Genomic DNA, 25,385 nt, shown 5'->3' with positions numbered 1-25,385 from the left:
TTAAATAACATCAAATAAAATAAAGAATTAAGTTATCAATAATATATTATTTTAAATATATGTATGAGTCCACAATATTATACGTTATGTTATGTTTGATGAATGTACTCAATCAATCTTCATTCGTCAACTATGGAATATTATCAAAATTTATGTTTGTACATGTTTATAATCAATAATTTATTTATTTATTTATTTAAAAAATAATCAGACTGAAATATAGAGAGCTAATGAATGTTATATACTTATTTCATTTTACCCACTTAGGAGTGAGTTTAAGTGTGTCGAAAGGAGACAATAACTTTTTCCGCGGCCCTACCAGCACACGAAACTGAAAAATTTTATTTTAATATAGCATTTATACTTTAGCCATTCTTAAAAAGTAAGTATATTTAAATAAAATGTTTGTTATCATGATAGTATTTAACTAAATAGTGTATGGTTTTAGAGCTATTTTTTAATTTTTTTTTCCGTTATACGAGCATTTGTTCGATTTCGTTTCGACTTGAGTTATGGTTAATAGTATAATAAAGTATTATATTAACATACGTATAATATAATATAATATTTTATTATACACATTACACAGTGATTTGCCAAGCATACTCATCCACTTTTTTCTTTGAATAAATACCTAAGTATTGTCAAGTTTTTTTTGATGAAAGTAAGGGATACCGATTTCTTTTTTTACAAATAAGAATCACTCTTTTAACTATAAAGTATTAACCAAATGTCTTTCTTGGAAATTTTTATGTATATCTAAATCGAAACTTGAACAAACAATTTTTAACGTATTTAATTTTATGCATCTATTTGAATTAATAGGTCTATGATAATTGATTTGGAAGATATGAGGACTATAGTAATGATTTGAACATTTTAGTAATTAATAGTAAATACATTTTAATAAAAAAATATATTAACCACACGTTTGAATTTTTATTTAGAATTTAGATATACCAATATTTATCGATTTATTGAATATAACCGTATCACGGTATGACATACGAGTATCCGACACGTTTACGTAACACGAAAAAAATTATTTCCGCGCTATTATGGCATTATTTGTATTATAATGCCACGCATATTACTACAACCGTTATTGCGACAACAAAGAGTATTTAAAATTTTTAACACCACGTGATACTGTTGCGCACCAATATCAACAATTGTTGATCGGATGAATTTCGCTTGAAGTTATAGTAAGTAAATTTACAACTGAAAATTAAATGTAAAATAAAATTCATAAAAATAATTTAAGTATTTCACATTAAATTCTACTATATATATATTATATACATAGCATTACGAATATGTCCATCTAAATCTCGTCTATACGTGTCTAGTTTTAGGGCCTATTTACATAGCCTAATGGCATATTATCCTTCTAATAATTCTATGAAAACTGACATCGATATATAATTCTCAGAATCAGTACATTCCATACGCACCAGTTGTCACAATATATTGGCTTCGCGTTCCATATAATCAAATAACAATTTTCACATCAAATTATGTAATAATATATTATGATGCAACTATCATCATACTGATGACATTTTTCATAAAATTATCAAAATTTTTTTTCTATTACACAAAATAAATTAACAAATTTTACAACACTATATCTTGGCCGAAATAAAATATCATAAATATTATTAATATTATTATTATATTAAATTCGGGCTATTGTTTATTTATAAATATTTACTGTTTGATTCTAACACTTTGCAACTGCAGTAAAACCAGCGGGAGGCGCAAGTCCGGAGAGCGCTGCAGCGGCATGGCATCATAAGTAGGAATAAGACGAGCGCGCCGCTCGCAGTAGTCACGTGTATTACCGTCCCAACGCACCCTCGTCGGACGCTTTAATGGTTGTTTTTCCGGTATAGTTCGTCTCTCACGCCAAGTTATTTCGAAGTGACAAATAATTTTTTACTCCATTTCTATCCGAACTGTATTGTTATAAGAAAATATTATTATTATCAATAATAAATATATATTTTATTTACGATGTACACTTGTACACAGAAGATATAAAATGAAAAACGCCGGGTAAATGTTCAATCGTCGATGTCCTGGCTCGTCGATGAAAAAACACATACAAATCAGGTACATGAAACGTTACTATAAGTATTTATGAGCTTAATAATAATAATGATTAAGTCCGACACAACTCGTGAACGAAATGAAATTTTTTATGAGAACATTTCGATATATTCGATGATCTTGTTAGTGAACGTTTGTAGCATATACGCTGCTAATGTGAACTGACATCCGCCCTACTGTACATCCGTTTGCCTGGTATAGAAAACGCTTCAAAATAACGATGTCTCCGATAGCAGTGGTGGTGGACCCTCAAAGTTCTTTACAAAGAGATTTCACAAAGTTAAGCGAGACCTTTTGTACTACCACAACTTTGTCTATTTTTCCCATTTTACAGAATAGATACAATTCAATAGTGTTTTGAAACCCGAAGGAGATAGTACCTATACAATTGGTGAAACTGTAGTTGGTCACAAAACAATCTAAAAACTTATTTTTGTAAAGTGCAATTCAATGATGAAAGGTTCCCGATTTCCTTTTAATAAAATCAATTTTTAATTTTTAAAAAACCTACGCCAAAAATCCCATGTGTAAGAATTGTTTTATTTCATATTCAAACAAAATGATAATAACGAATTTTTTTAAATAACATAAGTCTTAAATGTAAAAATCATTAAACATTTTTTTAGCTTTTTTAGTGCAATTCAATGTAAAACCTTTAATAATATAACATTAATATTGAAAAGCATATAACTACAGTAATTGCACATTTTTTTCTTTTAATTCAAAACATAATGTAAATTAAACACAATACTCTAATAGTCTATTACAAATATTTGCGTAAAAGTACCTAATTATTTCAATATAGTAAAAACGGTAATGATTTATGAAATAAGTCATGTTTCAGACGAACTGCCACCGCATAATTTAGTCGCACCGTTTAAATAACTTTATAAACAAAAGTTTAAATTACACGTGGGAAGATATAAAGACCTGCTTGTAATCCTGAATAACAGGTGAGGGTTACAAAAAAAAAAGGTAGACTACTTAATATTTTTATTGGACTCCAGCGTAAAAAAAAGTTTTTGTTTTTAATTCTTGACCGTCGTTATCCGCTAGTGCAAGTGTGGTTATAGTGCCTATTCCAGCCAGCATAGTTCTCTGAATTAATTTATGCACCCTAAACACAAGACCGAATCGCGAAGGGCAGGATTTTTAATGAAGGTTTTTTTTTTTTATAATTTCATCATCGCCGAGTTTTCTATCATACAGCGTTAGGTAGATACTGACCGACCGTACCGCGCGCACGGACGCGATGACACTGCTAAAGTTATGAGTAAATGTTTAGTTAAATTTCATAGTAGAACATAATACGTAAGCATTTCAGAAAACATACTTTAACTTTTATATACATACATGCATTGTGATACAACTAACGTATTTGTAAATGGTTTGGAAAGTTTGATCACAACTTCTGACTCGAACACGCCCTCGAGGATAGGACACATTGTAAATCGGAGTTCTTCCTAAAAGAAAATAATAAGATGATAATACTATGTTCTCTCAACATTATACATAAAAATACAACATCATTTATTGTGAATAAATTAATTTCTAGTTGGGGTTTTATTGTTTCAAATTAAAGGCTCTTCAAATTACAGTAAGCATTATGTAATTATAAATTGAGCTGTGCAGTGATACTTTAGATCTTTGAACTAAGCAAACTTATAAAATACATTATTCAATAATTATAAATTTATAACATTATAAAATATTAATTTATTGGTTTTGTACTCTCTTAAAATTATAAAAATCAACATATTTTTTTAACATCGTTATTTTCTGATTATCTATATAAAAATACAATAACATCATTAATAATAATTAATATCATGCTCATGCCATTATTCATAAAATATAATATAGTTGTCATTAAAAAATAACTTAAGATTTTTTTTAGTATTTAGTTTTGTATACTTAAAACTTATTGAAAAATTAGTAGTATTATTATACATTATTACGTACCTATATTTATTTATTCATTTTTAAATACCTACTATAATATTATACCTAACCTAAAAATCATAAGGCATTGAAGTGCATGAATTTAAAATTATTTTTATATTTACCACTCTTGCGTGCAATTAAATGATGAAAGTTTACATATATTTTACGTCAATTTTCTTGCATAATTTTAAATTACTCATAATGCATTTAAATTTTAAAGTTTTAATACTTAATCGATATTATGGCAGTATTCGTTCTACAGCAAACGTTAAAAAAAAAAATAACATAAAACATTTTAAATGTTATTTGAATTGTCTATCTATAATACAAAAATAAATTATAAAATAAAAAATATAAATAATAATAACAGTTATAATAACAGTTATAAGAATAAAAAAAAATAATTTATAAATTTATATTAAATTTAAGTTGAAATTTATCAATATTTTATGTATATATACGCACCTTCGAGTTTAAGTAAATTAAATTCGACTATAACATATAATATGGAAATTTTCAACAGTGTTCATACTACTTGGAATTTACTCTCATTTTTAGGTAAATTAAATTCACCTATATAATAAATTATATACCGTGTATAAACATATATATATATTGTAGTTGGACCATGTAAATTGTCACCCATTTATCACAGTGTATAAAATAAAGTTTACAACTACCTACGTACGCTGCATTATACATATATTATTGTTGTGCTCGTCCAAACATGATATTTTTTTTAATATTTAAATATTGATGAATGTATGACTTTAAACAAATAGATAGTCATTATATTTTGGTTAGACTAAACATGCAACATATCATGTCCTACACAAATTTAGTATAGGTACTCCATATTCCAAATTTAAAATGTAAATAGGTATGTGAACAAGCAGAGATTTTAATTATTTAAATGCTTAAATTATACGTTAAAACTGAATGGTTATTTGCATTCCATCATTTTCAATAGAACTGCATTGCTGCAATAAACATATCACAATAAACGAAGAACTATGTTTGGTAGCATACATCTATAAAGAACATACTCATATATATATATTATAAGTGAGAATAATTACTGCAACACGACCGACTAAAAGTTTTCTATCTTCATATTGAAATTTGAAAAATTTCACGATCACGGTCTTAGAAACATGTGGTACGCGACGTGATTAAAAACCGAATAGACAGTTCCACACGATCTACCACATTATCGCTCCGTGGTAATGAAATAAGAACTTTCAATGAATCGCAATATAATTTAAGCAGTATCTAAACATAAACTAATTTATCTTTATAATTCTTTAATTCGTCTCATCAACTCATCTAGATAAATAAAATTAAGTTGTTCATCAATAATAGAAATTATTTTAATTATTTATTTACCATTGCTTTTAATCGTATAAACTGTATCATGTTTATACATGAATAAAATGTTATTCGTTATTACAGTAATTACACCTTTTCTGATAATGAATATTTATATTTAAATTTTTTCATAATTAATGGCAGTAAAAATATAAAAAAAATTAAAACTATCGATGTTAAAAACTGTCAATCATTATTGTTTTGACAATTATATTTTGCTGTTATATGCATAAAATACAAATAGTAATTTTAGCCTTTTAGGAAATAAACTGTTATGATAATTTAAATAGTTATAACTGGAAATAGTTTTTTTTTTTTTTAGATTTGATTAAATCTACGTATACACACTTAGGTCTCGTTATTTATTTAAAATATATTTTTTGTTATATAAAAAAAAAAAAAAAAATATTGTTTAGGCAAAAAGGTATCATTATCTATAATTTATTATATAAAATTATCTCCATCTGTATCTAAAAACAAATTTTTTATGGTCTATCCTCAACACCTATGACTTAGGGGACGTGTGTCATGGGGTTAAAGCCAAAAGGGTCGTACCTAGTGGGAGTTCTAAAACGGGGCGGAGTCGATTTGTGTTTGGGATCGAAGTGCACGTATTTATACGTACGAGTATATACGAATGAACCTGCAGATTTAGGCATTTGTCAGTTTTGTAGGAGACACGTCCGTGTCGGTACAGGTCATCGTCGAGACAATCCTCCCGGTGGCATCGCGGAGGTTAATGTCAAAGCCACGCCAAAGGGATATCCACCTACATTATAGTGTTTATTAATTGCGTGACAGCGACTAGATGGAGGATGAGGAAGAGGCGACATGGAGGCGGCTCGTGTCAGCGTCTAATACGCATTTTGGCACTGTCACGATGTCGTTAATCAATTCGCAGAACAATTCGCACGGTCAATCGTCGGACCTCGTCTACCAGTCATTAATCACGAATCGATAACTCAATAATATGTTCGTATAACAGCTAGCCGATGAAAAGTTTCCTGTCTCCGTCTCTTAGTCTATAATATGATTTCACTTGCTGTACACAATACACTTTACCTGAACATCAGACTTTAATGTTTGTATAAAACGTTTCCCAAAAGAGGTATACTGACCGGATAAAATATAGTGTTTCTAATTGAAGGCATATTTGACATGTTTACATAGTACATCTCCTCGGATTACTTTTCATGTCCCGACATAATTATTTTTGTGTTTAATATTAATCGAAAACTGCACTTAACCACTTGAGACGAGCGAAACGTTTTGTGAATAGCAAATAGTAGTGAAAGTTGAAACACGACTTTTTTAAAGCGCTAAATAGTAATAATAAACGATGGATTTTTTTCGATCATATAACTGTACCTATAGTTGAAAAATATTTGAGGACTATTATTTAGTAATCGATGGAATAAAAACTTAATTTATTATTAATTTGTAACTTGCGACATTAAGTATAACGTATAATCATTTTCACGTTTGCTTATTAAAATATTATAAGCTATCACATCAAAAGACTAAATCTAATTAGTTTTTGTTATTTTAATACAACTTGACATACGTTCACGTTTGAAGCCACAATAACTGATAAATTTAGCTGTCAAAACATGTTTCTGTACGTCATCATCGGTATAATGGCTCGTAGAATAATGGCCATAAAACAACATTTCGACACTTCCAGGAAAGAAGGTCGTAAACGACATTTTCGTAATTTTACAGGAGAGCCGAAATAAAAATACAATACATTTTTCTGTCCTATTCTATAAGAACTTACAAGTATAATTCGTGTATCAATCTATTAATTGATCATGTTTCTGGTGTATTCTACTTATAACTATAAAATTTACTGATAATTACGGTAGAAATTAGTTTATTATTGATAATATGGGGCTTACGCCCATTATTTCTCAAGATAATCTCACAATATCATATTGACGGGTACAAGAAAAAAAGCGTAAACGACATATTTAATAGACGTAAACGTCTAATAAAAGTAGTTTACGCCTGATAAAAGTCGTTTACGCTGAATATAACTACACACCTGATAATTAATGGCGTTTACGCAAAATATTTAAAAATCGATAGTAATTCGTAAAAAAATCGTATCGATACAATCGTTAGCTCTATCGATAGAAAATCGTGGAGTTTACATTTTCGGCCAAAATGTCATTTACAACCTTCTTCCATGGAAGCGTCGATTTTTGTTTTCAAAAAAAAAGTGTTAAACTTTATTTTGATTTTATCGAATTGTTTTTATTAAATATTTTACTATTGAAAATACAATATTTTCGAACATAATTTTTACCGAATATAAACCACAACTCGCAAGATAATTATCATGCTATTTTTTTTTTTTTTAGATGAAAAACATTTTTTAACATACCTTTGACCATAATTGTGATTGCGCAATACTTTAAAAAGTGGTGTAATTACTGTCAAGGTACCCCACATTTAATATATTTTAAAGATATTATATTATTTTAACATCTTTGAACTCTTTAATTTTGGATTTCTCTTAATATATCATCAAATGAATATGCAATAATCCATTTAATTAGTTATTCTATCCATAACTGTTGTCCATCATATTTACCTACAGGAAACATAACACTGTACTACTGTAGTATATAATATGATTATATATTATGTCGTTTTATTCCGCTGGGTAAGTATAAAATTACGTACTTAATAATTGGTCGACCGATTTGCAATATCTGCAGACGAATTTTAAATTTATAAATAGACATGAGGAATCGATATTGAAAAAAATTGTTGTATACTTATTTGAATATTATTATGAACCGTTATGTTTACCATGATATAATTAATATATCGGGTGACCCATTAAATATGCACACTCAGCCAAATATCGAGTGTTGAATTTTTTTCATGCATTTCGAAGTATGTACTTTAATAATTAATGTAGTTCATTTTTAAAAATATTTTATCTTTTCTATAATTATACACTATGTATAACTACTGTAAAAATTGGAGTAAAATAAAATACAATTTTATATCAATAAATTTGAATATAAAATAACAATATTATCCGAATAAAAACAAAGACGTCACAAAAAAAAATTCTATAATAATCATAAAATGTACGGAAAATTAATAGAGAGCTATAGTTAATGTCTAGTACACAATTAATCGAGTATCTAATCTAAGTAGTAGAAAACCAGAAAAGTATTTGACGATAAACTAGTATAACTAGTATAACTATTAAACTATGATAGGTAGAATAAGTTTTTAATTAGAACAGTAGTTGTTGATGATTTTATTTTTTCAGAAACTCAAATAACCTTAAATTTTGATCAAATATATTTATTTAGGCATTTTATATACGTTATATACTTATATAAGTTTTAAAATATTTCGATCAAAGTTGAACTTTTTATAGATATTTTAAAAGGACAACATTTACTGTCTTCATTAAGATGCTTGAAATACAATTACAATTAACTATAGATATTTAAAATATGTCACAAGCCATAAAGATATCAAAAGAAAAATTTAATTTTTATAATAGACTAATACATATTAGTAATATATAGTATTAATTCATACTATTAATATTATTAATAGTATTACGTAGTAATATATAATATTCATATTTTATATATTCATAATAATTATATATAATATTTAAATATGAGGATAATAAAATTATTTGCAACTTCATATAAACTAACAAATAATGTAGCCAGTTAAATTATTTCAATAATATCAAAAATTTAATCAAAAGTTTATACATATTTTTATTTTATTTAACATGTGAAGCTTCTTATAAAATCTTTATAATTTATTATATACTCACTATTAAACATTTTTTTTTAATTTATTGAATTTGCACATTTAATGTTAAAGTGTAATTTGAAAGTATAATAATGAATTTAATTCAAATAAAGTTAATAATAAGAAAACTTTTGTTTCTGTAAGGAGTGAAAATTAAATTTGAGAGAACTGCGCCTATCGTTTATTGAATTAGTTTAACTGAAACACTTTATGTATTCTCGAATATGTTGAACCATAATAATTTACGGTATGCACAATCGTAAAAGCAGAAGATTTACAGAGTTCTATTGTACTCATAAGAAGGGTTAAGAATAAATATAAATAATCTATATTCTGTGTATCTTATAAATATTTTATACTATCTAAACTCCAAAGCAAGGATTTACCAATACAATACTTTTTACATATAACTCATAAATCGTTTATTTTTTAAATAAAAATATATCTTATATATTTTATGATCATTAAATCTATGATTGATCACGCTACAATACATAGTTTTCTTCCATTCCAACTGATTTAGAATAAAATATTACATTTAACATTATTCATTAAGTAGTAATTAGTAATAACCTACCTCTAGTTACATCGTGTACTTGTCTAGATACTGGTTATTTGGTACGCTGGTTACACAAAGAATAATTATTATTAAGATAATATATTTAAAATTTAAATATAGTTTAAAAACCGCATGATAATTTGCTGTTCGTATTTTATCAATGTGATAGTTGCATCGGTTTTATAGTACTCCTAAGTTATTTTACAAGTACCTTTTTCGTTCGATATATTTCAATTTTATAACATGGTTATATTAAGTTTTTCATCTTTTACTCGACTAAATATAATTTAAGACATCAATAACGTGAAGCTTTTCAAAAAAAAGAACCAAAAATATAAATAAAGTAATTTCAATTTTCAAGTATGACGAATGACTACGTTGATCTCAAAACTTGGATTTTAAATTATGGCATCAACGGAAAATATAAATTACGAATGTAAATCTAATTGTTTTTCGAGGCTTTGTGTTGGTATGTAATTCTTTTGATAGTGCTAAATTATTTATGAACAGCTTTTTACTAATCTTTTATTACAAATAAACTCCAAGCAGTTCAGACTTTCAAAAATTATTTTTTCAATACGCTTGTGCATTAAATATCACATCATATTACAACAAATAAACAAATAATAGGAAAGAATTAACAGTAAGCAATGGTTTCGTTCCCATGAGATCTCATCGCTCAGTTTCGTTTAACTAGACTGTCCCGCCATTATTTAACCACTTGGGATTTCGTTCCAACAATTAGTTGACCGATTTTTGTTCTATTTGTTATAGATCCTATATCGTATAATTAAATCCCAATAAAAAAAATTGTAAATTAAAACTAAAAATATCTAGACATAAATCTTGATGAAAAAGAATATAATACTGTATATCAAAACGTAAATTGAAATGTTTATTTTCCATTGCCTATTACTACTACTATTATTATACTTATACAACTACTATTACAGTATTTCATTTTTTTTTTTTTTGTTTCATACAAAAATTACTTTCTTTTGTCGTATTTAATACCAAACCGTCTTCGGGATTTGTTAAACAATTTATGAGCTCACATTTAAAATAGGTGGGCTAAAACGTAATAATAATAACAATAATGGAAAATCCAAAAAAAGATACGGAAAGAAAACTGAAGATATAATATCATTGTTATTGTTTATGTAGAAAACTTCAGTCAGCTATTGCTTTTTTATTATTAATTACGAGGAAATTAATATTTTCGTATAATAATTAAAACCTTTCCTTGATCATTACTCTATATAATGATGGTACCATTGCTAGAAATGAATTTAAATTGTATTTATTTAAGTTTTTAACATACAAAGTAAAATATTATGATAAATAATAATTTTAATTAGATATTTTAAGAAATACATTTATATATATTATATATTGGGGAAAAAGTTCATAGTATGATGACATTTTACCGCTTAGAGACTCAAATAGAACAATAATTTAGTTTATGTATATTTTAATTAACAAACATCTTATTTTGTGTTATTATCAAAAGGATGAAGAAGCTATTACATAGTCTTACAAGATGATGTGTTTTTAGTTACTTTTTTAACCAAATTTGATTATTTTTTCTTCATTTTTATTTTACACAACTCGAAATTTTAATTTAAACATCTAACACCAAGTAAATGATAATTATATTATAGTATCTAATATATTCAATGTATTTTTCAATTATTTTAATATATAAACATTATTTATTGAAATTAGTTTCACCAAAAGTCTTATTTTAAATCGACGCATTCAAATGTAAAAAAATATTCACATCTTATCCTGTACCCAGGTGAACAAAACAAAGAAAGATCCAAACGCCAGTTTCTTGTTTTTTGTCAATTTTTTTTTTAATAATGTGAATAATATTTACTTTCTTAAACATGAATTATTTTTTCAACTTTATACAATTTAAAACCTTCTATGTTCATAAAACGGCGAGCGTTTATACAATTATAAAATTGTTACTTGAAACATTCAAATTTGGATTATACATAAGTAATGTTAAAGGTATGTTCAATGAATAATAAATAAATTGAGTTTATTTAATTTTAATAATTTAAATATCATTAAATCGTTTTACGTAAGATAAATAAATACTTTGATGGACGAAAACTGTGACAACATTTTAACTGGAAGTCAGTAAATCGTTCTTATTATTTCAAAATCATTTTAACTTTTTTAATAATTAATAATATATGAGTACTGGTATACTGACTGATAGTGTTTATTTTAAATTCTTTTTCTCACATCATAAAATTGTATTTATTTTATTTATTTTATAGTTTACTCGTATTCTTATTATTTTTCTATTATAAAATACATGTATGATTGAATGCAAAATTAAACAAAATTTCTAAAATATATTGTAAATGATTATGTAAACGTCAAGAACATTACATAGAATAAATATTATAATATGAATATACTTTACGCAAAATGGATATCAAGTACCATAATAGACAACTATTATTCCATAATTTGATCAAATGAAAATCACCCTTTTTTATAATTTGTTAACTAGATGATATTATTGATATTTTTGGAAATTTCTATGTATCTAAAATTAAAATTCAATCGAACAATAGTTGTTGACGTTTAATCATTGGTTTGAAAGATATGGAGCTATGATAATTTTACCTAACCTGGTTAATTCAGTAGATACTTTAGATTCTTGTTCGATAATTGTCTATATATGTATTTCAGGATTACTTACGTGTCCAATATTGTAATATGATAATCAAATAGCCAACTGATAACATTTTTAAAATTTAAAAGGTATGTACCTTTAATCATTGTGTGAAATAAACTATATAATATGGTCAGTGTAATCATAAATTTATTCATTTTTTTAATAATAAAAAATGTTTTTCAGCTGTTCAGTATGACATCATACTTTTAAAGTTAATAATATTTCCGACTGGTTACGTATTTCCAAGTACCTACACATTTTTATTTTAAATGTAACATTTATATTTTAGATTCTGAGAGAAACGGAAAAGCTATTGGTTTTACAATGTCTTTTTTTTATTGTGTGTTATTTCTTATTATTTAATTTTAACGAGCTTCTTTCAGTATCATTTTTTTGAATTCAATATAATATATATCATTAACTTTTGGTTCTTTTTTTTTATTAACTTCTTTATTTTAAAATATTCTAGTAAATCTTCAACAATAATATTTCATTTCATCGAGTTTCGAGACTTACTTAACTAACTCCTTACTAACCATACTTATTTGAATAGCGTATAATCATGGAGTTGTGTATACAATTCATTATGTCCGTTAAACGCTGTATAATTATTATTATGGAATACATAGCACAAAATAACGATTATTGTGAACTGTCGTGGTGCTTTATTATACTATACAAGTAACCACATAATTAATGTTCTGGGAAAAACACCGGTATGAGGGTGCCACAGATAGGTCGAATATCGACCGAAAATAAAGATTATTATTGTATGCTGATAAATAATTATATAACAATGATTTTATAATGGCTACTCTTTTTTTCTCGATTAAATGGATTTCTGGATGAATTCTGATATTAATGAGCGATCACTGTACTTTTTTAATAGATAACCAATAATCAGTAATTAATCGTTAAATTATTTATTTATAGTATCCATCGATCTTTATTAATTATAGTATATAAACGTATGTATAATTGATATTTTTTGGTACAGAAATATTTAATAAATTTATGTATGACCATTGAACAATGGTTTTAATATTAAGTTCAAATTAGGAAAAGTTCTACAAATGTAATTTATTTAAATTTTCTAATATATGGAAAATTGTTTTTTTAGGTCAGCAAAAATATATTCTTCTGTATGTTTCATAAAAACGATCAATATTGATTGTAATTTTAAATGAGCACACAAATATTAATTTAAAGATATCAATTGTGCACTGCGGAACCATTACGAGTTATACGATATTTATGGGTTTCCTTATGTAGCTGTGTCATAAACTCATAACATAGTGTTTTTTTCTATGTGACTTAACAATAATTTACTTAACTAAAAAAAGGAATTTTTAATTAAGCGTGTAGTTTAAGATAGGTCTTAAAATATTAAGTTTATTCAATAATATGATCTAACTATAAATAATTCAATAAATTTCAAAAAACAAAACCAATAGCAGTGTGAAAAGAACATTTTTTTTTATTGGAATTTAAAATGATGACAAATTGTATAAACATTGATATAAAACCATTTTTGATCCATTCGTACTAACCCTAAGAGTCCAGAATTAAACATGGAATACAGAAAATACAAGTATAATTAAAAAACCAAAGGTGTAAAAAAAGTCAAAAGTCAAGTCAATTCATATCAAGAACAAAAGCATCTAACACTAAATATATGATAAATATGCATTATTAAGCATTTTATACGTACAATACAATTATTTACAAACCATTTATGATTTCAAAAAATACTTTAGGATTCAACAATTAATATAATAATAATATAATTTATCATTCAAGAGTAACTAAAATAAAAATTAATGGGAGGAAGTAGTAGAGTGGACATACTTTACTTTATAGTTAACAGTCCGACGTAAGTATTAAGTCGCTTTTCCGGTTATTTGTTCTTACATGAGTGGCAAGCATTTAAGCAACACGTCATTTGCTCATTGCATGTTCTTAAACGTACAACTGTCTTCCAAAATTCATATAATAATGGTCAAGATAAAAATTAACTCACTTCTAGATAATTTAAAAGAACCCACTTGAATTTCTTAATTTTCTAACTAAAATATGCATATTTTCAATGTTAAAAAACTTTTAAGGAGCTTAGAAATATTATATGTTATATGTCCTACATCTTCATTAATTTTTCTAACGAATTTTCATAAATTAGATTAAACAATTTCTTCACAAATGTCATCAATATATTGATCGACTATTCGATAGAGGTATTTTTTATAAGAATATAAGTATTTTAAAATTCTTTGTATACATAAATTCTAACTAAATCTTTGTTTTCAGTCATCAATGTTACCATAGGGTCTGATAAATAAATTATATCATAAATAGTAACTTAGGACGATCTGTAAAAAATGGACTACAATTTAAAAACAAGATACATACTGTATGCTCTGGGGACAGGTGTAATAAACAGATGGGACGAGTGTTGATTGAAAAGAATAACATACTCCCACAGAAAATAATATATTGTTTATACTTTTCTAATATTTTATATAATTTATTAAAATTATAGTATGCTTAAACCATTTAAAAAATGATTTGTTCGTGTATATATCTAGCACATTAAAAAAAAAAAAATATTTTTATTTTGAAAATACATTCTTAAAAAAATAATAATAAAAATAATATTATGTTATTGATAATAAACTTAAAAAACTACTAAATAAAATAAACTTTAAGTTTTTCTAATACAAAAATGGAATATAATCAAAATAAAAATACAAATTTACATTTGTAAGCAATTAACTTTCGTAACACAAAAATTAAAGTTATGTAAATACTAAAAATATTAAAATATAAGATGTTCTTCATCTCCTAATATGAAGTAAAATATTAAATAATTTATCTAAATAACACGTTTATAATACTTAGTTTGTAGTAATTTATCTCTTCGGAATAATGCATAATATGGTAGTAACTCAAATTATGAAGAAAAAATAATATCGTGTAAAAAAATAAATATTTCTTGAATAATGAAAGTTAATACAGTTTCTGTCTTTGCTACCTACGTAACTATTGAAATTTGGAAGGAGGTTTTAATGATTATTTTACAATACTAAACAGTAAAATTCGGATAAATTTTATTCATTATTATACGATTCTTAAACCAGTTAAAACTATTCTTACCTGATTCTTTTGTCATTTTTTTATGTTTTTTAGGAAAATAATGAACAAGTTATTTCATAAAAAAGAAACTTAGTATTAACACTTGATTTAAATGCTTCATACAATTGTTGTTGACTATTTACCAATTTAAAATCATTCTTTTTAATTTAATTAAATCGCTTGAATGCCAAAAAAATTCTAATCAATTAAAAGCAATACATTTAGTGCATACAAATGCATACTCCTAGATATTTAAACTAAATCATTACATTTTTTCCTCCGATGATTAATTTTAATTCTTAATTTATAAAACATTTCAAACTGTAAATTAAATTATAGTAGAAAAGGGATCTCCTTGTATGAAGTAAAAACGACAAATTTAATGAAATTATCAAACCAAGACGTGATGAAGTTTTACAATCTGAAGCAGGAAACTAAAATTGTCTATCTCTTTCATTAAGAATTTGACAAAATTACCATAATTTTTAAACAAAATCCTAAAACTTTAAAAAATAAGTGAAAAACCTACTTATTTTTATAGAATTACCGTTAATCGGCTAGACTTAACTGCAAACCATAATTATATATTTACAATTAACTACATAATCTACTGTATAAGTAGTATTTTATTTAATTTTTCATGTTTGTAAAATATTTTAAATATTTTTTTAAATTGACATACTTAATACAAATTAAGTTGACTGTTTTCAGTTTTATAGAAATTTCACTTTTAATTTCAATATTCAGTACTATTGGCGTTGTAGATATGAGAAGAATTATAATCAACAAACATTATCTAATTTATAAATAATTGTTATATATTACAATACAGCAGTACTAATATTTAGGAGGGGGTGGAGACGGATTATTCTTTCTTTTCTGGATCTTTTTCTGTGTTTCTATTTATTATTACTGTTTAACCAAACCTCAATAGTATGCTAACTTAACATTTCTAATTTAAAATGAAAATGTTGTCGATATGTCATAATATACGTTCCCCCATTGATGTACAGTGATTCATTTTATTAATAATTTTTTTTATAAAGAAACTTTAATGATCTGGCGGGGTTTAATAAGTTCTTTAAAATATAAAATATTTGTAAAAAACCATAATAATTTTAAAAATGTATAATAATTTTTAAATTTTTTTAGCTATTAAACCAATTTAAACTTTTATCATTTTATGTTACTATAAAATAATTAATAGGATAATAAGTAAATATATTATATTAAATTTGTATTCTTAAACTTCAATATATTGATTGTTTATTACAATTTTAAATACTCAAAATACATAAAATTTAGTTCATAAAAATAAACTATTTTATTCTTAATTAATTATTTACATTTTTTACAATATAATAAATCAATATTTATTCTAAATTAAATAGCTCAACAAAATAAATATCAAAAATCAATGTGAATATAAACATTTTTTTACATAAAAAGTAGCGATTGAATACTATGACGTGTTTATGTATATTATATACGTTTACTATAGCCAATGATATTATGAACATACTATAGATTTCGTAAGTCCCTTTTTAGGATTTGCATAAATAACACGCAACACTCTTGTATAATTAAAATTGCACTCAGCATAAATCCATTTTTAGAATTGCACACTAGCCCAAAAAGTATTTTCCAGCGAAGTTATAAAGGCTTTTGTCAACCACATAGAATGAAAGAGATTTAAAGCAATGCCATTAAAGCCTGATGACATGGCTACAATAAAGGACATGTTGTGGTCGCAGACAATTTCGTAAGCTCCTACACGCCGAACATTAGTGTAGTTTTAAAATATTCAAATTGTAATATAATGGATAGAGATTTATACGTTAGAGCCTAAAAGTATATAAATTAATAATATATGACTTTTCATCAATAATTACAAGATAATTTATACATAAAGGTGGCCGAGAAAATATTTTCAAAATAATCCAATAGTGTTTTTTGTAAGACATTTTGAACCAATATTTTATAAATTTAAACTAATCAATTTTAGAGCCTTTAGTAATAATAAACTTTAACTTGTTTTTGATAACAAATAACAATACTCTTCAATTTAATCCTGTTTATTTATTTTATACTATATTTTAACTATCAAAACATAAATACAATTTTTAAAAAACATCTTAGATAAAATATGTTTTTAAAACCTACTAAACCAGATTAAACAAATATAAAAGTAAATAATATGTATTATTTACCAATTTAAAAGAAAATCTAATTTAATTAAAATAATGATAAAATAAATAAATACCTAAGTAATAATATAATCAATATTGCAGATTTTTGTTTTCAATAGTTAAATTACAAGTTAATGATTATTCTAATTTCTGAGCAAAACACGGAAATATGTATATCAATTTGAAATTAATTACTAAAATTAAATCGTTTTTATATCATTTATAATAAACGTAACTACTTATCACAAAAAAAAAAAACAAAGCTGTGGATGAGTACAAAAAATATTATTAAAAAAATTACTAAAATATTAAGTATATCAATTATAAGATATTAGTTATTACCAATACATTATTCAAACTATATAATATTAATATAATAAACTTACTATTTATTTTATTTTAAATTGAATTTCACACGGACTACATTTTTTAAAACACTTAATTTTTTCAAAATAGAATAAATATAAGGATAACGATAACGTGGAATAACTTATTCTGTTTTCAATTAAAAAAAACAGCTAAAAATTTGAAAAATGTGTAAGTGCAAATAATTACTATCCATTTCCTTTTTCTAATTTATACAAAGCTTTTGAAATAACTTTAAAATCCAAAAAATTATTGTATAAAAAATTGGCGTAAAACTGATTTTACTAAGATTCTAAAAACGCAAATTGTTTGAAACAGTCTGTTTCAAAGTTTGAAATTAATTTCGGTACTTATAATAAAAATAATCAAATGTTATTCTTAACATTATTCATATAAAAAGCTGTGATCATATTATCTATTAGATGGCTTTTAGAAATAAAGACAGGCTGAATCTAAAATGACATAATATTAAAATGTTTGAGTAATATTAAATTATAATAAAACATTAAATATCTACCAACTTTTATATTGAATATTTAAACCATATCAATACATCATAATTTATAACTATTTTTATGATCTAGAAAATCATATTGCATACAATAGTTTTAAATATTGGATATATTTTAAACTGCTATTTCCAGCTCTATCGTTTTTATTGTTTGATATGCCTTTATTTTATACTTAAATATTATTGAGTAATAACCACGTAATATGAGTTATTTGTTAAAATTACCTTAAGTCAAAACATTTTTTAAACTTAAAATTTGTTAAAAAGTCATATCCATTTCCCTGCTCTGCTCTCAACAAAAATATCACTTAAAATTAAACATTAAATAATAGGTATCGTGTTTTACCATGTTATATTAATACCATTTTAGTTGAATTGCCATTGAAGTAGGAAAAAAATATGAACGAAAGCGGCCTATTTTAAAGCGGTAAAGGTGACGTTCGTGTTTATAGCCGTAGGACATTAGGTTACCAGGGAAGGTTGTGGAAAGGGAGGGAGAGATTGGCAAAAACAAGAGTCGCGTAGATGTGAAGTCATTAAAAACAACGGCTATTATGCATTTCACCGGTCGCGTGCCAGTAAGTATAGTGTTCGTACACCCTATTCACTATTGCACCTACATAACCAATGGCCGACGGGTGGAAATTTAAGGCAGACTTTCTTTCCCAACAATGAAAAGAAAAAAAGTAGAAGGAAATCATTTCACGTGCACGGCGAGGGGTAATTTTGCTAACCCGAGTAATTTATTGGAGGTATTTCACCTAATATTAAGTCGAACCGACACCTTACACCTATATTCAAACCGACCATAGGCGTGGTTTAATACTGATGATAAATCGTCCATGCATTCAAAATTAGAAGAATACTCAAGAGCTTATGATATTTTTGAATGGAATATTACTAGAGAAGTAATTACATAGATTGAAAGTTAATGGGCTATACATTTATGTGTCATGATATTTTATCTCAAAACTTGAATTACTCAAAATTGAATTAAGTTATTTAATTTATGCTTTTATTATTATAATTATTTGTGTTCGTTTTTTATGATCAAGGTCTATATATGTATGATATATTTAAATGATAACATACATTTATATAACATACGTTTACTTCAATTTATTAAATATATTTATCTTAATTTTTAATATATAAATAAATTCCTTGGAGAAGTACTTGAAAGCAATTAAGCAATGAAGCATATACCATCGTACAAAACTAACTTTATAATTTATTTTAAATAAGTATTATTTTAAATCCCAAGTATTAGTTTCAAATATCGATATCTTTGAAAAGTCTTGCAAAATACTCAAAATACATTAAAAGATTTTATTGAATTTGCTACCTGACTACCCTGATAAATAACTATTAGTATGGCTTATAACAAGTCTCTGAAAAATTTGATTATTTTGATTTTTAAACTTCAAAAATATAGAATTTAGGACCATAAACCTTTTAAAGTTCGAGCTATTCTAGAAATACATAAATTGTTTTTTTCAATTAAAATCAAAAATCAAACACAATATTTATAATAAGTTATAAAAATAAGAAAGTTTAATTACTTTATTACTGTACTGTAAACTTAAGTGATACGAAAACGAGTAATCCAATCAAAGTATTTATATTGATCGTGAAAAAAGAAAGTAATTTGTAAACTATTTATGAATTAATCATATATTTGTGTTGTTAGAAAGATCTCTGCGCCATTGATATTTTCATTTGCTAGATGGTATAAATGAGAGAAAAGGAGAGCAAATAGAGATTTAAAATAGAGGATTAGGAAGAAAAATAAAGTCATTCGAAGATGTTGGAACAAAGAAACTTAATTATTGTTCAAGATAAGAACGTTTATATTGTATACTGTAATTAAGGATGGTTGAAATAAACAATTTTTACACGTTGAGTACAAAATATGAATTGAGTTAAAATTAAAAAAATGCATTAAAATAATTTTTATTCATATTAGGAACAATGTTATTGCTTAACTGTTGAAGTAACATTTTTGTCTGGTATAAGCACACTGTAAAATTATTGTGAAATTATATGAATACGACCTGTAGATAAAATAATCATTAGAGTTATAAGCAATAAATTGCTTACAATAACATATATTATTCACTAAATTAAAAAAAAACATTTTCCAATTTATTAGTTAGATCTAATTGCAGGAATTGAATCATGTCAATGGTAAATTAAAATATATTTTTCATTATAACTTAACGAATAAACGTTTAACTAATACTTATTTTTAAAGTTATTTTTTTTATGTTTTAAAATATTCCTATTTTAAATTCTGTGTGAAGCGATGAATTGCATTGATTTTACAATGATGTGTGATTGTTTTTTATTTATTATTTGTTTGTGTGTGTGTGTGTGTGTGTGCTTACACGATAAAGCAGTAGTTGACAAAATGCTTCAATTTTTTAATTTGACGGTGATTTTGAATAGTAAATCAAATTTGTTTTTTGATGTTAACTGGTCAAAATTAAAAATTATCAGTATTTTTTTTTTTATAATAGAAAAAAAAATAATTTTTATGAAAATTCAATATTCTACAAAGTCAATTTTATTTTTTTATTTAACTCCGAAACGAATAACTGTAGATATTTTAAATTTTTACCAAATGTTTAACTCATTTTGTGTCATTTATACCTACAAATTTCAATTTTTTTTTAGAAATGTCATTAAAAAATTATTCATTGGTGCAAAATTCTTGAAAATATAATTCAAAATTTCGCAAAAATTACTCATACATCTATATAAAAATACATTAAAATTACATAAGTATCATTTTTTTTTTATATGTATTTGAAGTTAGAATTTCAACAAAATTCATCATTTTGAAATTTGAAATTCATAAAAAATTATATTTTTATATTTAAGTTTTGAAAATGTAACACTAAGTTCTCCGAAAGTAGTTCAAACTAAAACCATACAATTTAAATAATTTTTAAGAACATTTATTATTTTACAGACAATTTAAGTTCATTTTTGTATGAAATTACTCGTTTAAACGATAAATAACGATAAATAAATTATTTTTTTATAATTTCAAAACATTATTTATGAATCGTGATTATTTAAAAATGTTACGTATATTAAATTAATATTAATTTTACAATACGCTATAACATTTTTGATTTATTTTAAAATGATATATATTTATACTATTTGATGTTATTAAATGTTAAGTTATATTATAAGTTGATGACTTGATGTAATATGGTATGAATACATATAACTATAATAATTAAATTTTTAAAATATAATAAATGCAATATTTTCAGAAAAAAATGTTATCAATCTACCGTAATACTAAAAGTAAAATAAATTACATTAATGGCTTTATCAAAAAACATATCATGATATAATAAACTTCGTTATAAAGAATGAGAAACCATTTTTGTTATCGTTTTTCGTATACCTACACTGATATATCAATGAATATGATACATTTTAAGCGTAAAATGATTTTTAACCTTATTAAAAATTAAACGCAAAGTACAGAATGTATTTAAAATGAATGTATAATAAATAATCAAAAATGATAATTATACATATTATAAATACTGCCCATCTAAAGTATTAGCATACATTTAATAATTGTATTATTTTTTAAGTAAGCTTTTCTAAAGTATCATTTAATAAGTATCTTATTATATTTTATTTTACAGGAAATTCGATGGAGAGAATGAAAATACCGTAATTTATTTTAAACCTAATTTTAACATGGGTGAATGTAAATCAACTACAAAAACTACATCTATTATGATGGCATTACTATTTTTGATAGTAGATCCTTGCGGTAAGTAAAAAGTATAATTTACAACTATTGTCGATAAAATACATTTAAGTACTTATATAATCACTTTCAAGTCCATTACTTATTATGTATTACTATTAATTAAATACACATGCACGATGCACATGCGGGTTATCTTCAAAATACTGTTTAATAGAATATTAGGTTCTAATGAATATTTAAGTTTAAATCAACAAAATTCTTCTTAATTTAACGGAAAATAAAATGTCGGATTAATTCATATTTTCTGATATATTCACATAAGGTTTTGGAAAACCATATAGTATTCCATACACGATCCGACATACGAATGCTGAATTTAAAATAGTCAATCAGAAAATTATCAATTACCTACCTTCGTACAAAGAGAATAAAAATTTAAAAATTTAAATTAATAGAAAACTAAACTAATATAAAATTATTAAAATTTAGCAAACATCCTGTACTTACATTATATTATAATAACCAAATATATTAAGATAACATTAGCAAATAAATTTACAATAATCTTATAATTCATAAATAAACAGCTTTATTTCAATAATTATTAATTATACTTAAGAACTTATACTTCCTAATTTCTTTGCTTATAATATTCACATTTAAAATTAATTATTTCGAATAAACATTAATTATTAGGTAATATTTATTATAAATCAAATTTAAGCTAAAATATACATAGAAAAAATTTAACCAACTTCTTAAAATCGATTCTACTAAATAAATAATTATTATACTATATATTACATACATACTATACATATTTGTGAACTATAATTAAATAAAACAATAACTTTAATTGATGAAAAGTAACATTTTAAAAAGGTAGGAAGGGCATTATATCATCTTACTGAATTGTCCACCGTTTTGGGCAAACCACACAATAGCGTATGTCATGTTAAATTTTAAAGTGACTTATCCAATTTGAAAACAAATCTAAACCAAATTCAGTTTACAACAATGATTATATTGTTTTAAAACTTTGAGGAAATATTCCATACATAACTTGTATTACATTGGTATTATGTAGCGTATGGTAATATTTCAGCTATCATTGTTCGCTTATTTTTCATAAATACATATTTTGTTGTATAATATACTATAATATAATAATAAAGTTATTATTATATAGGAAAGTTAAAATTTACCATTTCGAGAGTACTTTAATATGGACATAAAATATCTAAATTACTTTTTTTTATTTGTGATTTGTAATTTTTATTATTTCACTCAAATTTCGATATTCTTAAATTAAAACATTTCCTTGTAATATGTGTTACAAATTAAGTCAAATATTATAGATACTATAATATCATTTTTATATTAAGATAAATGTTTTTTTTGTACTTTTATGTTTAATATTATATTTTAAATTATGAAGAATTAAATCGTCTTTGGAAATAAAAATTAAAAATATATTACTATCAACTTTAATTTTATATTTTTTAATGATACTATTTATCTTAGTTGACTGTTAAATATTAGTTTAACAATGATACGTGTGTTTTTTGTGTCACATTACTTTTACAAAAAAAAACCTTCAGTCTTAAACTTTGTGTGTGTTTTCTTGTAACAAATTCTATCTATTTAGAGCGGTCAAAACTAGAAACATTGGATATAAAAATACCTATTTGTATTAAAAATCTTAGTATTTTCTAGACATTATATAAGTTTTAAAATATATTTACTTTTTTCGTATTATTTATGAATATTTAAAATAATATTGATAATAATTTTTTTCAAAAGTAAAAAACTGTAAAATTTAACACTGGTTCTCATAATTTATACTTAGAGAAAATTTAAAATATTTAAAATAGATTGGTACAATTTTTTTTAGACATTTCAAGTTTAGTTTTTAATAAAATTAGATATTTAAATTAAAAAAAAAAACGATTTTTCCTGTCACAACATGTATAGTATCGTCCACTCATCCACTAGCCTCAATTTCAGCATAATATAATATAAAAGATATCTTTTCGAATATTTTTACAATCTTATACATTTTATAGTATATATCTTAACTTTTAATTCTTACATAAATACGTTTTATAGTAAATTAAATATGAGTAAGTAAATAATACCTACATTTAAATATTAAAGAACTTTTATGCTCACACAACGCCGTGACGATGAGAAGACACACGAACATTCGTGTCTACTCTTCTTTGGTAAAAATGAGCTGATAAATTCTCATTTTGATACTTTCTCTACCCACGCAGATACAACGGATAATGAACACGCCATCTCATTAGGTGACGCACTTATGCCATCACTAATACCCAAGTCACCCCAGTCTCGTTTTCTGATCTAATTCCTTTCCTTTACTTGTTTATATTTAATATTTTTAAGTATCGCATTGATTTTATTGTTTTTAATACAATTATTAAAATATATATAAAATTAATACATTTCATAGTGATTTAAAATAAAAATAAAATATGTGTCGATACTCGATCAAAACGAAAATCATGGTGGATGTTATAATTTATAAAAACATTTTTATAGTTTATAATCTCGTATTATAGAATTTAAAGTACACTGAAATCAGTTATAAATTATAATAGTTATAATATGGTACAGAGATCAAAACTTTCAAAACATTATTAATATTAATTAAAATCTATGTAGATACTTAAACATTGTACATTATAAATATTAAAATTATCTCAAATTACACGTATTTCGTAAAGCGTAATTAAGCATTCATTCGTTTTAAATTTTAATTACACAATAATAGAATATGGCTATCAATTGACATAATTTTAAGTAATATTAACTTAAAACCATACAAATATTGAAATATTAATCGTCAATAAATATTTAAATTTTTAATATTTATAAATATATATATATATACTATTAGTACCTATACAATTTTATACTAATTTCTAATTGTAGTACCTATCTCA

At 24.3% G+C, this 25,385-nt stretch overlaps 1 protein-coding gene across 1 annotated transcript in view; it reads left to right on the top strand.

Moving 5' to 3' along the window:
• Positions 1-1,853: 1,853 nt before the first annotated feature.
• LOC113549252 overlaps positions 1,854-25,385 on the top strand; it is a 40,298-nt gene continuing 16,766 nt past the window's right edge. Inside the window, exons 1-2 of the mRNA XM_026950461.1 lie at positions 1,854-2,115; positions 22,349-22,479. Of these exons, the coding sequence (XP_026806262.1) occupies positions 2,063-2,115; positions 22,349-22,479 (184 nt within the window). The 5' untranslated portion in view covers positions 1,854-2,062. The remainder of the gene's footprint in view (positions 2,116-22,348; positions 22,480-25,385) is intronic.

Source organism: Rhopalosiphum maidis, chromosome 1 (genome assembly GCF_003676215.2).
Source record: "Rhopalosiphum maidis isolate BTI-1 chromosome 1, ASM367621v3, whole genome shotgun sequence".
NCBI classification, from domain to species: Eukaryota; Metazoa; Arthropoda; class Insecta; order Hemiptera; family Aphididae; genus Rhopalosiphum; species Rhopalosiphum maidis.
The sequence above is the reverse complement of the archived record's forward strand: the minus strand, read 5'-3'. Positions and strand labels throughout refer to the sequence as shown.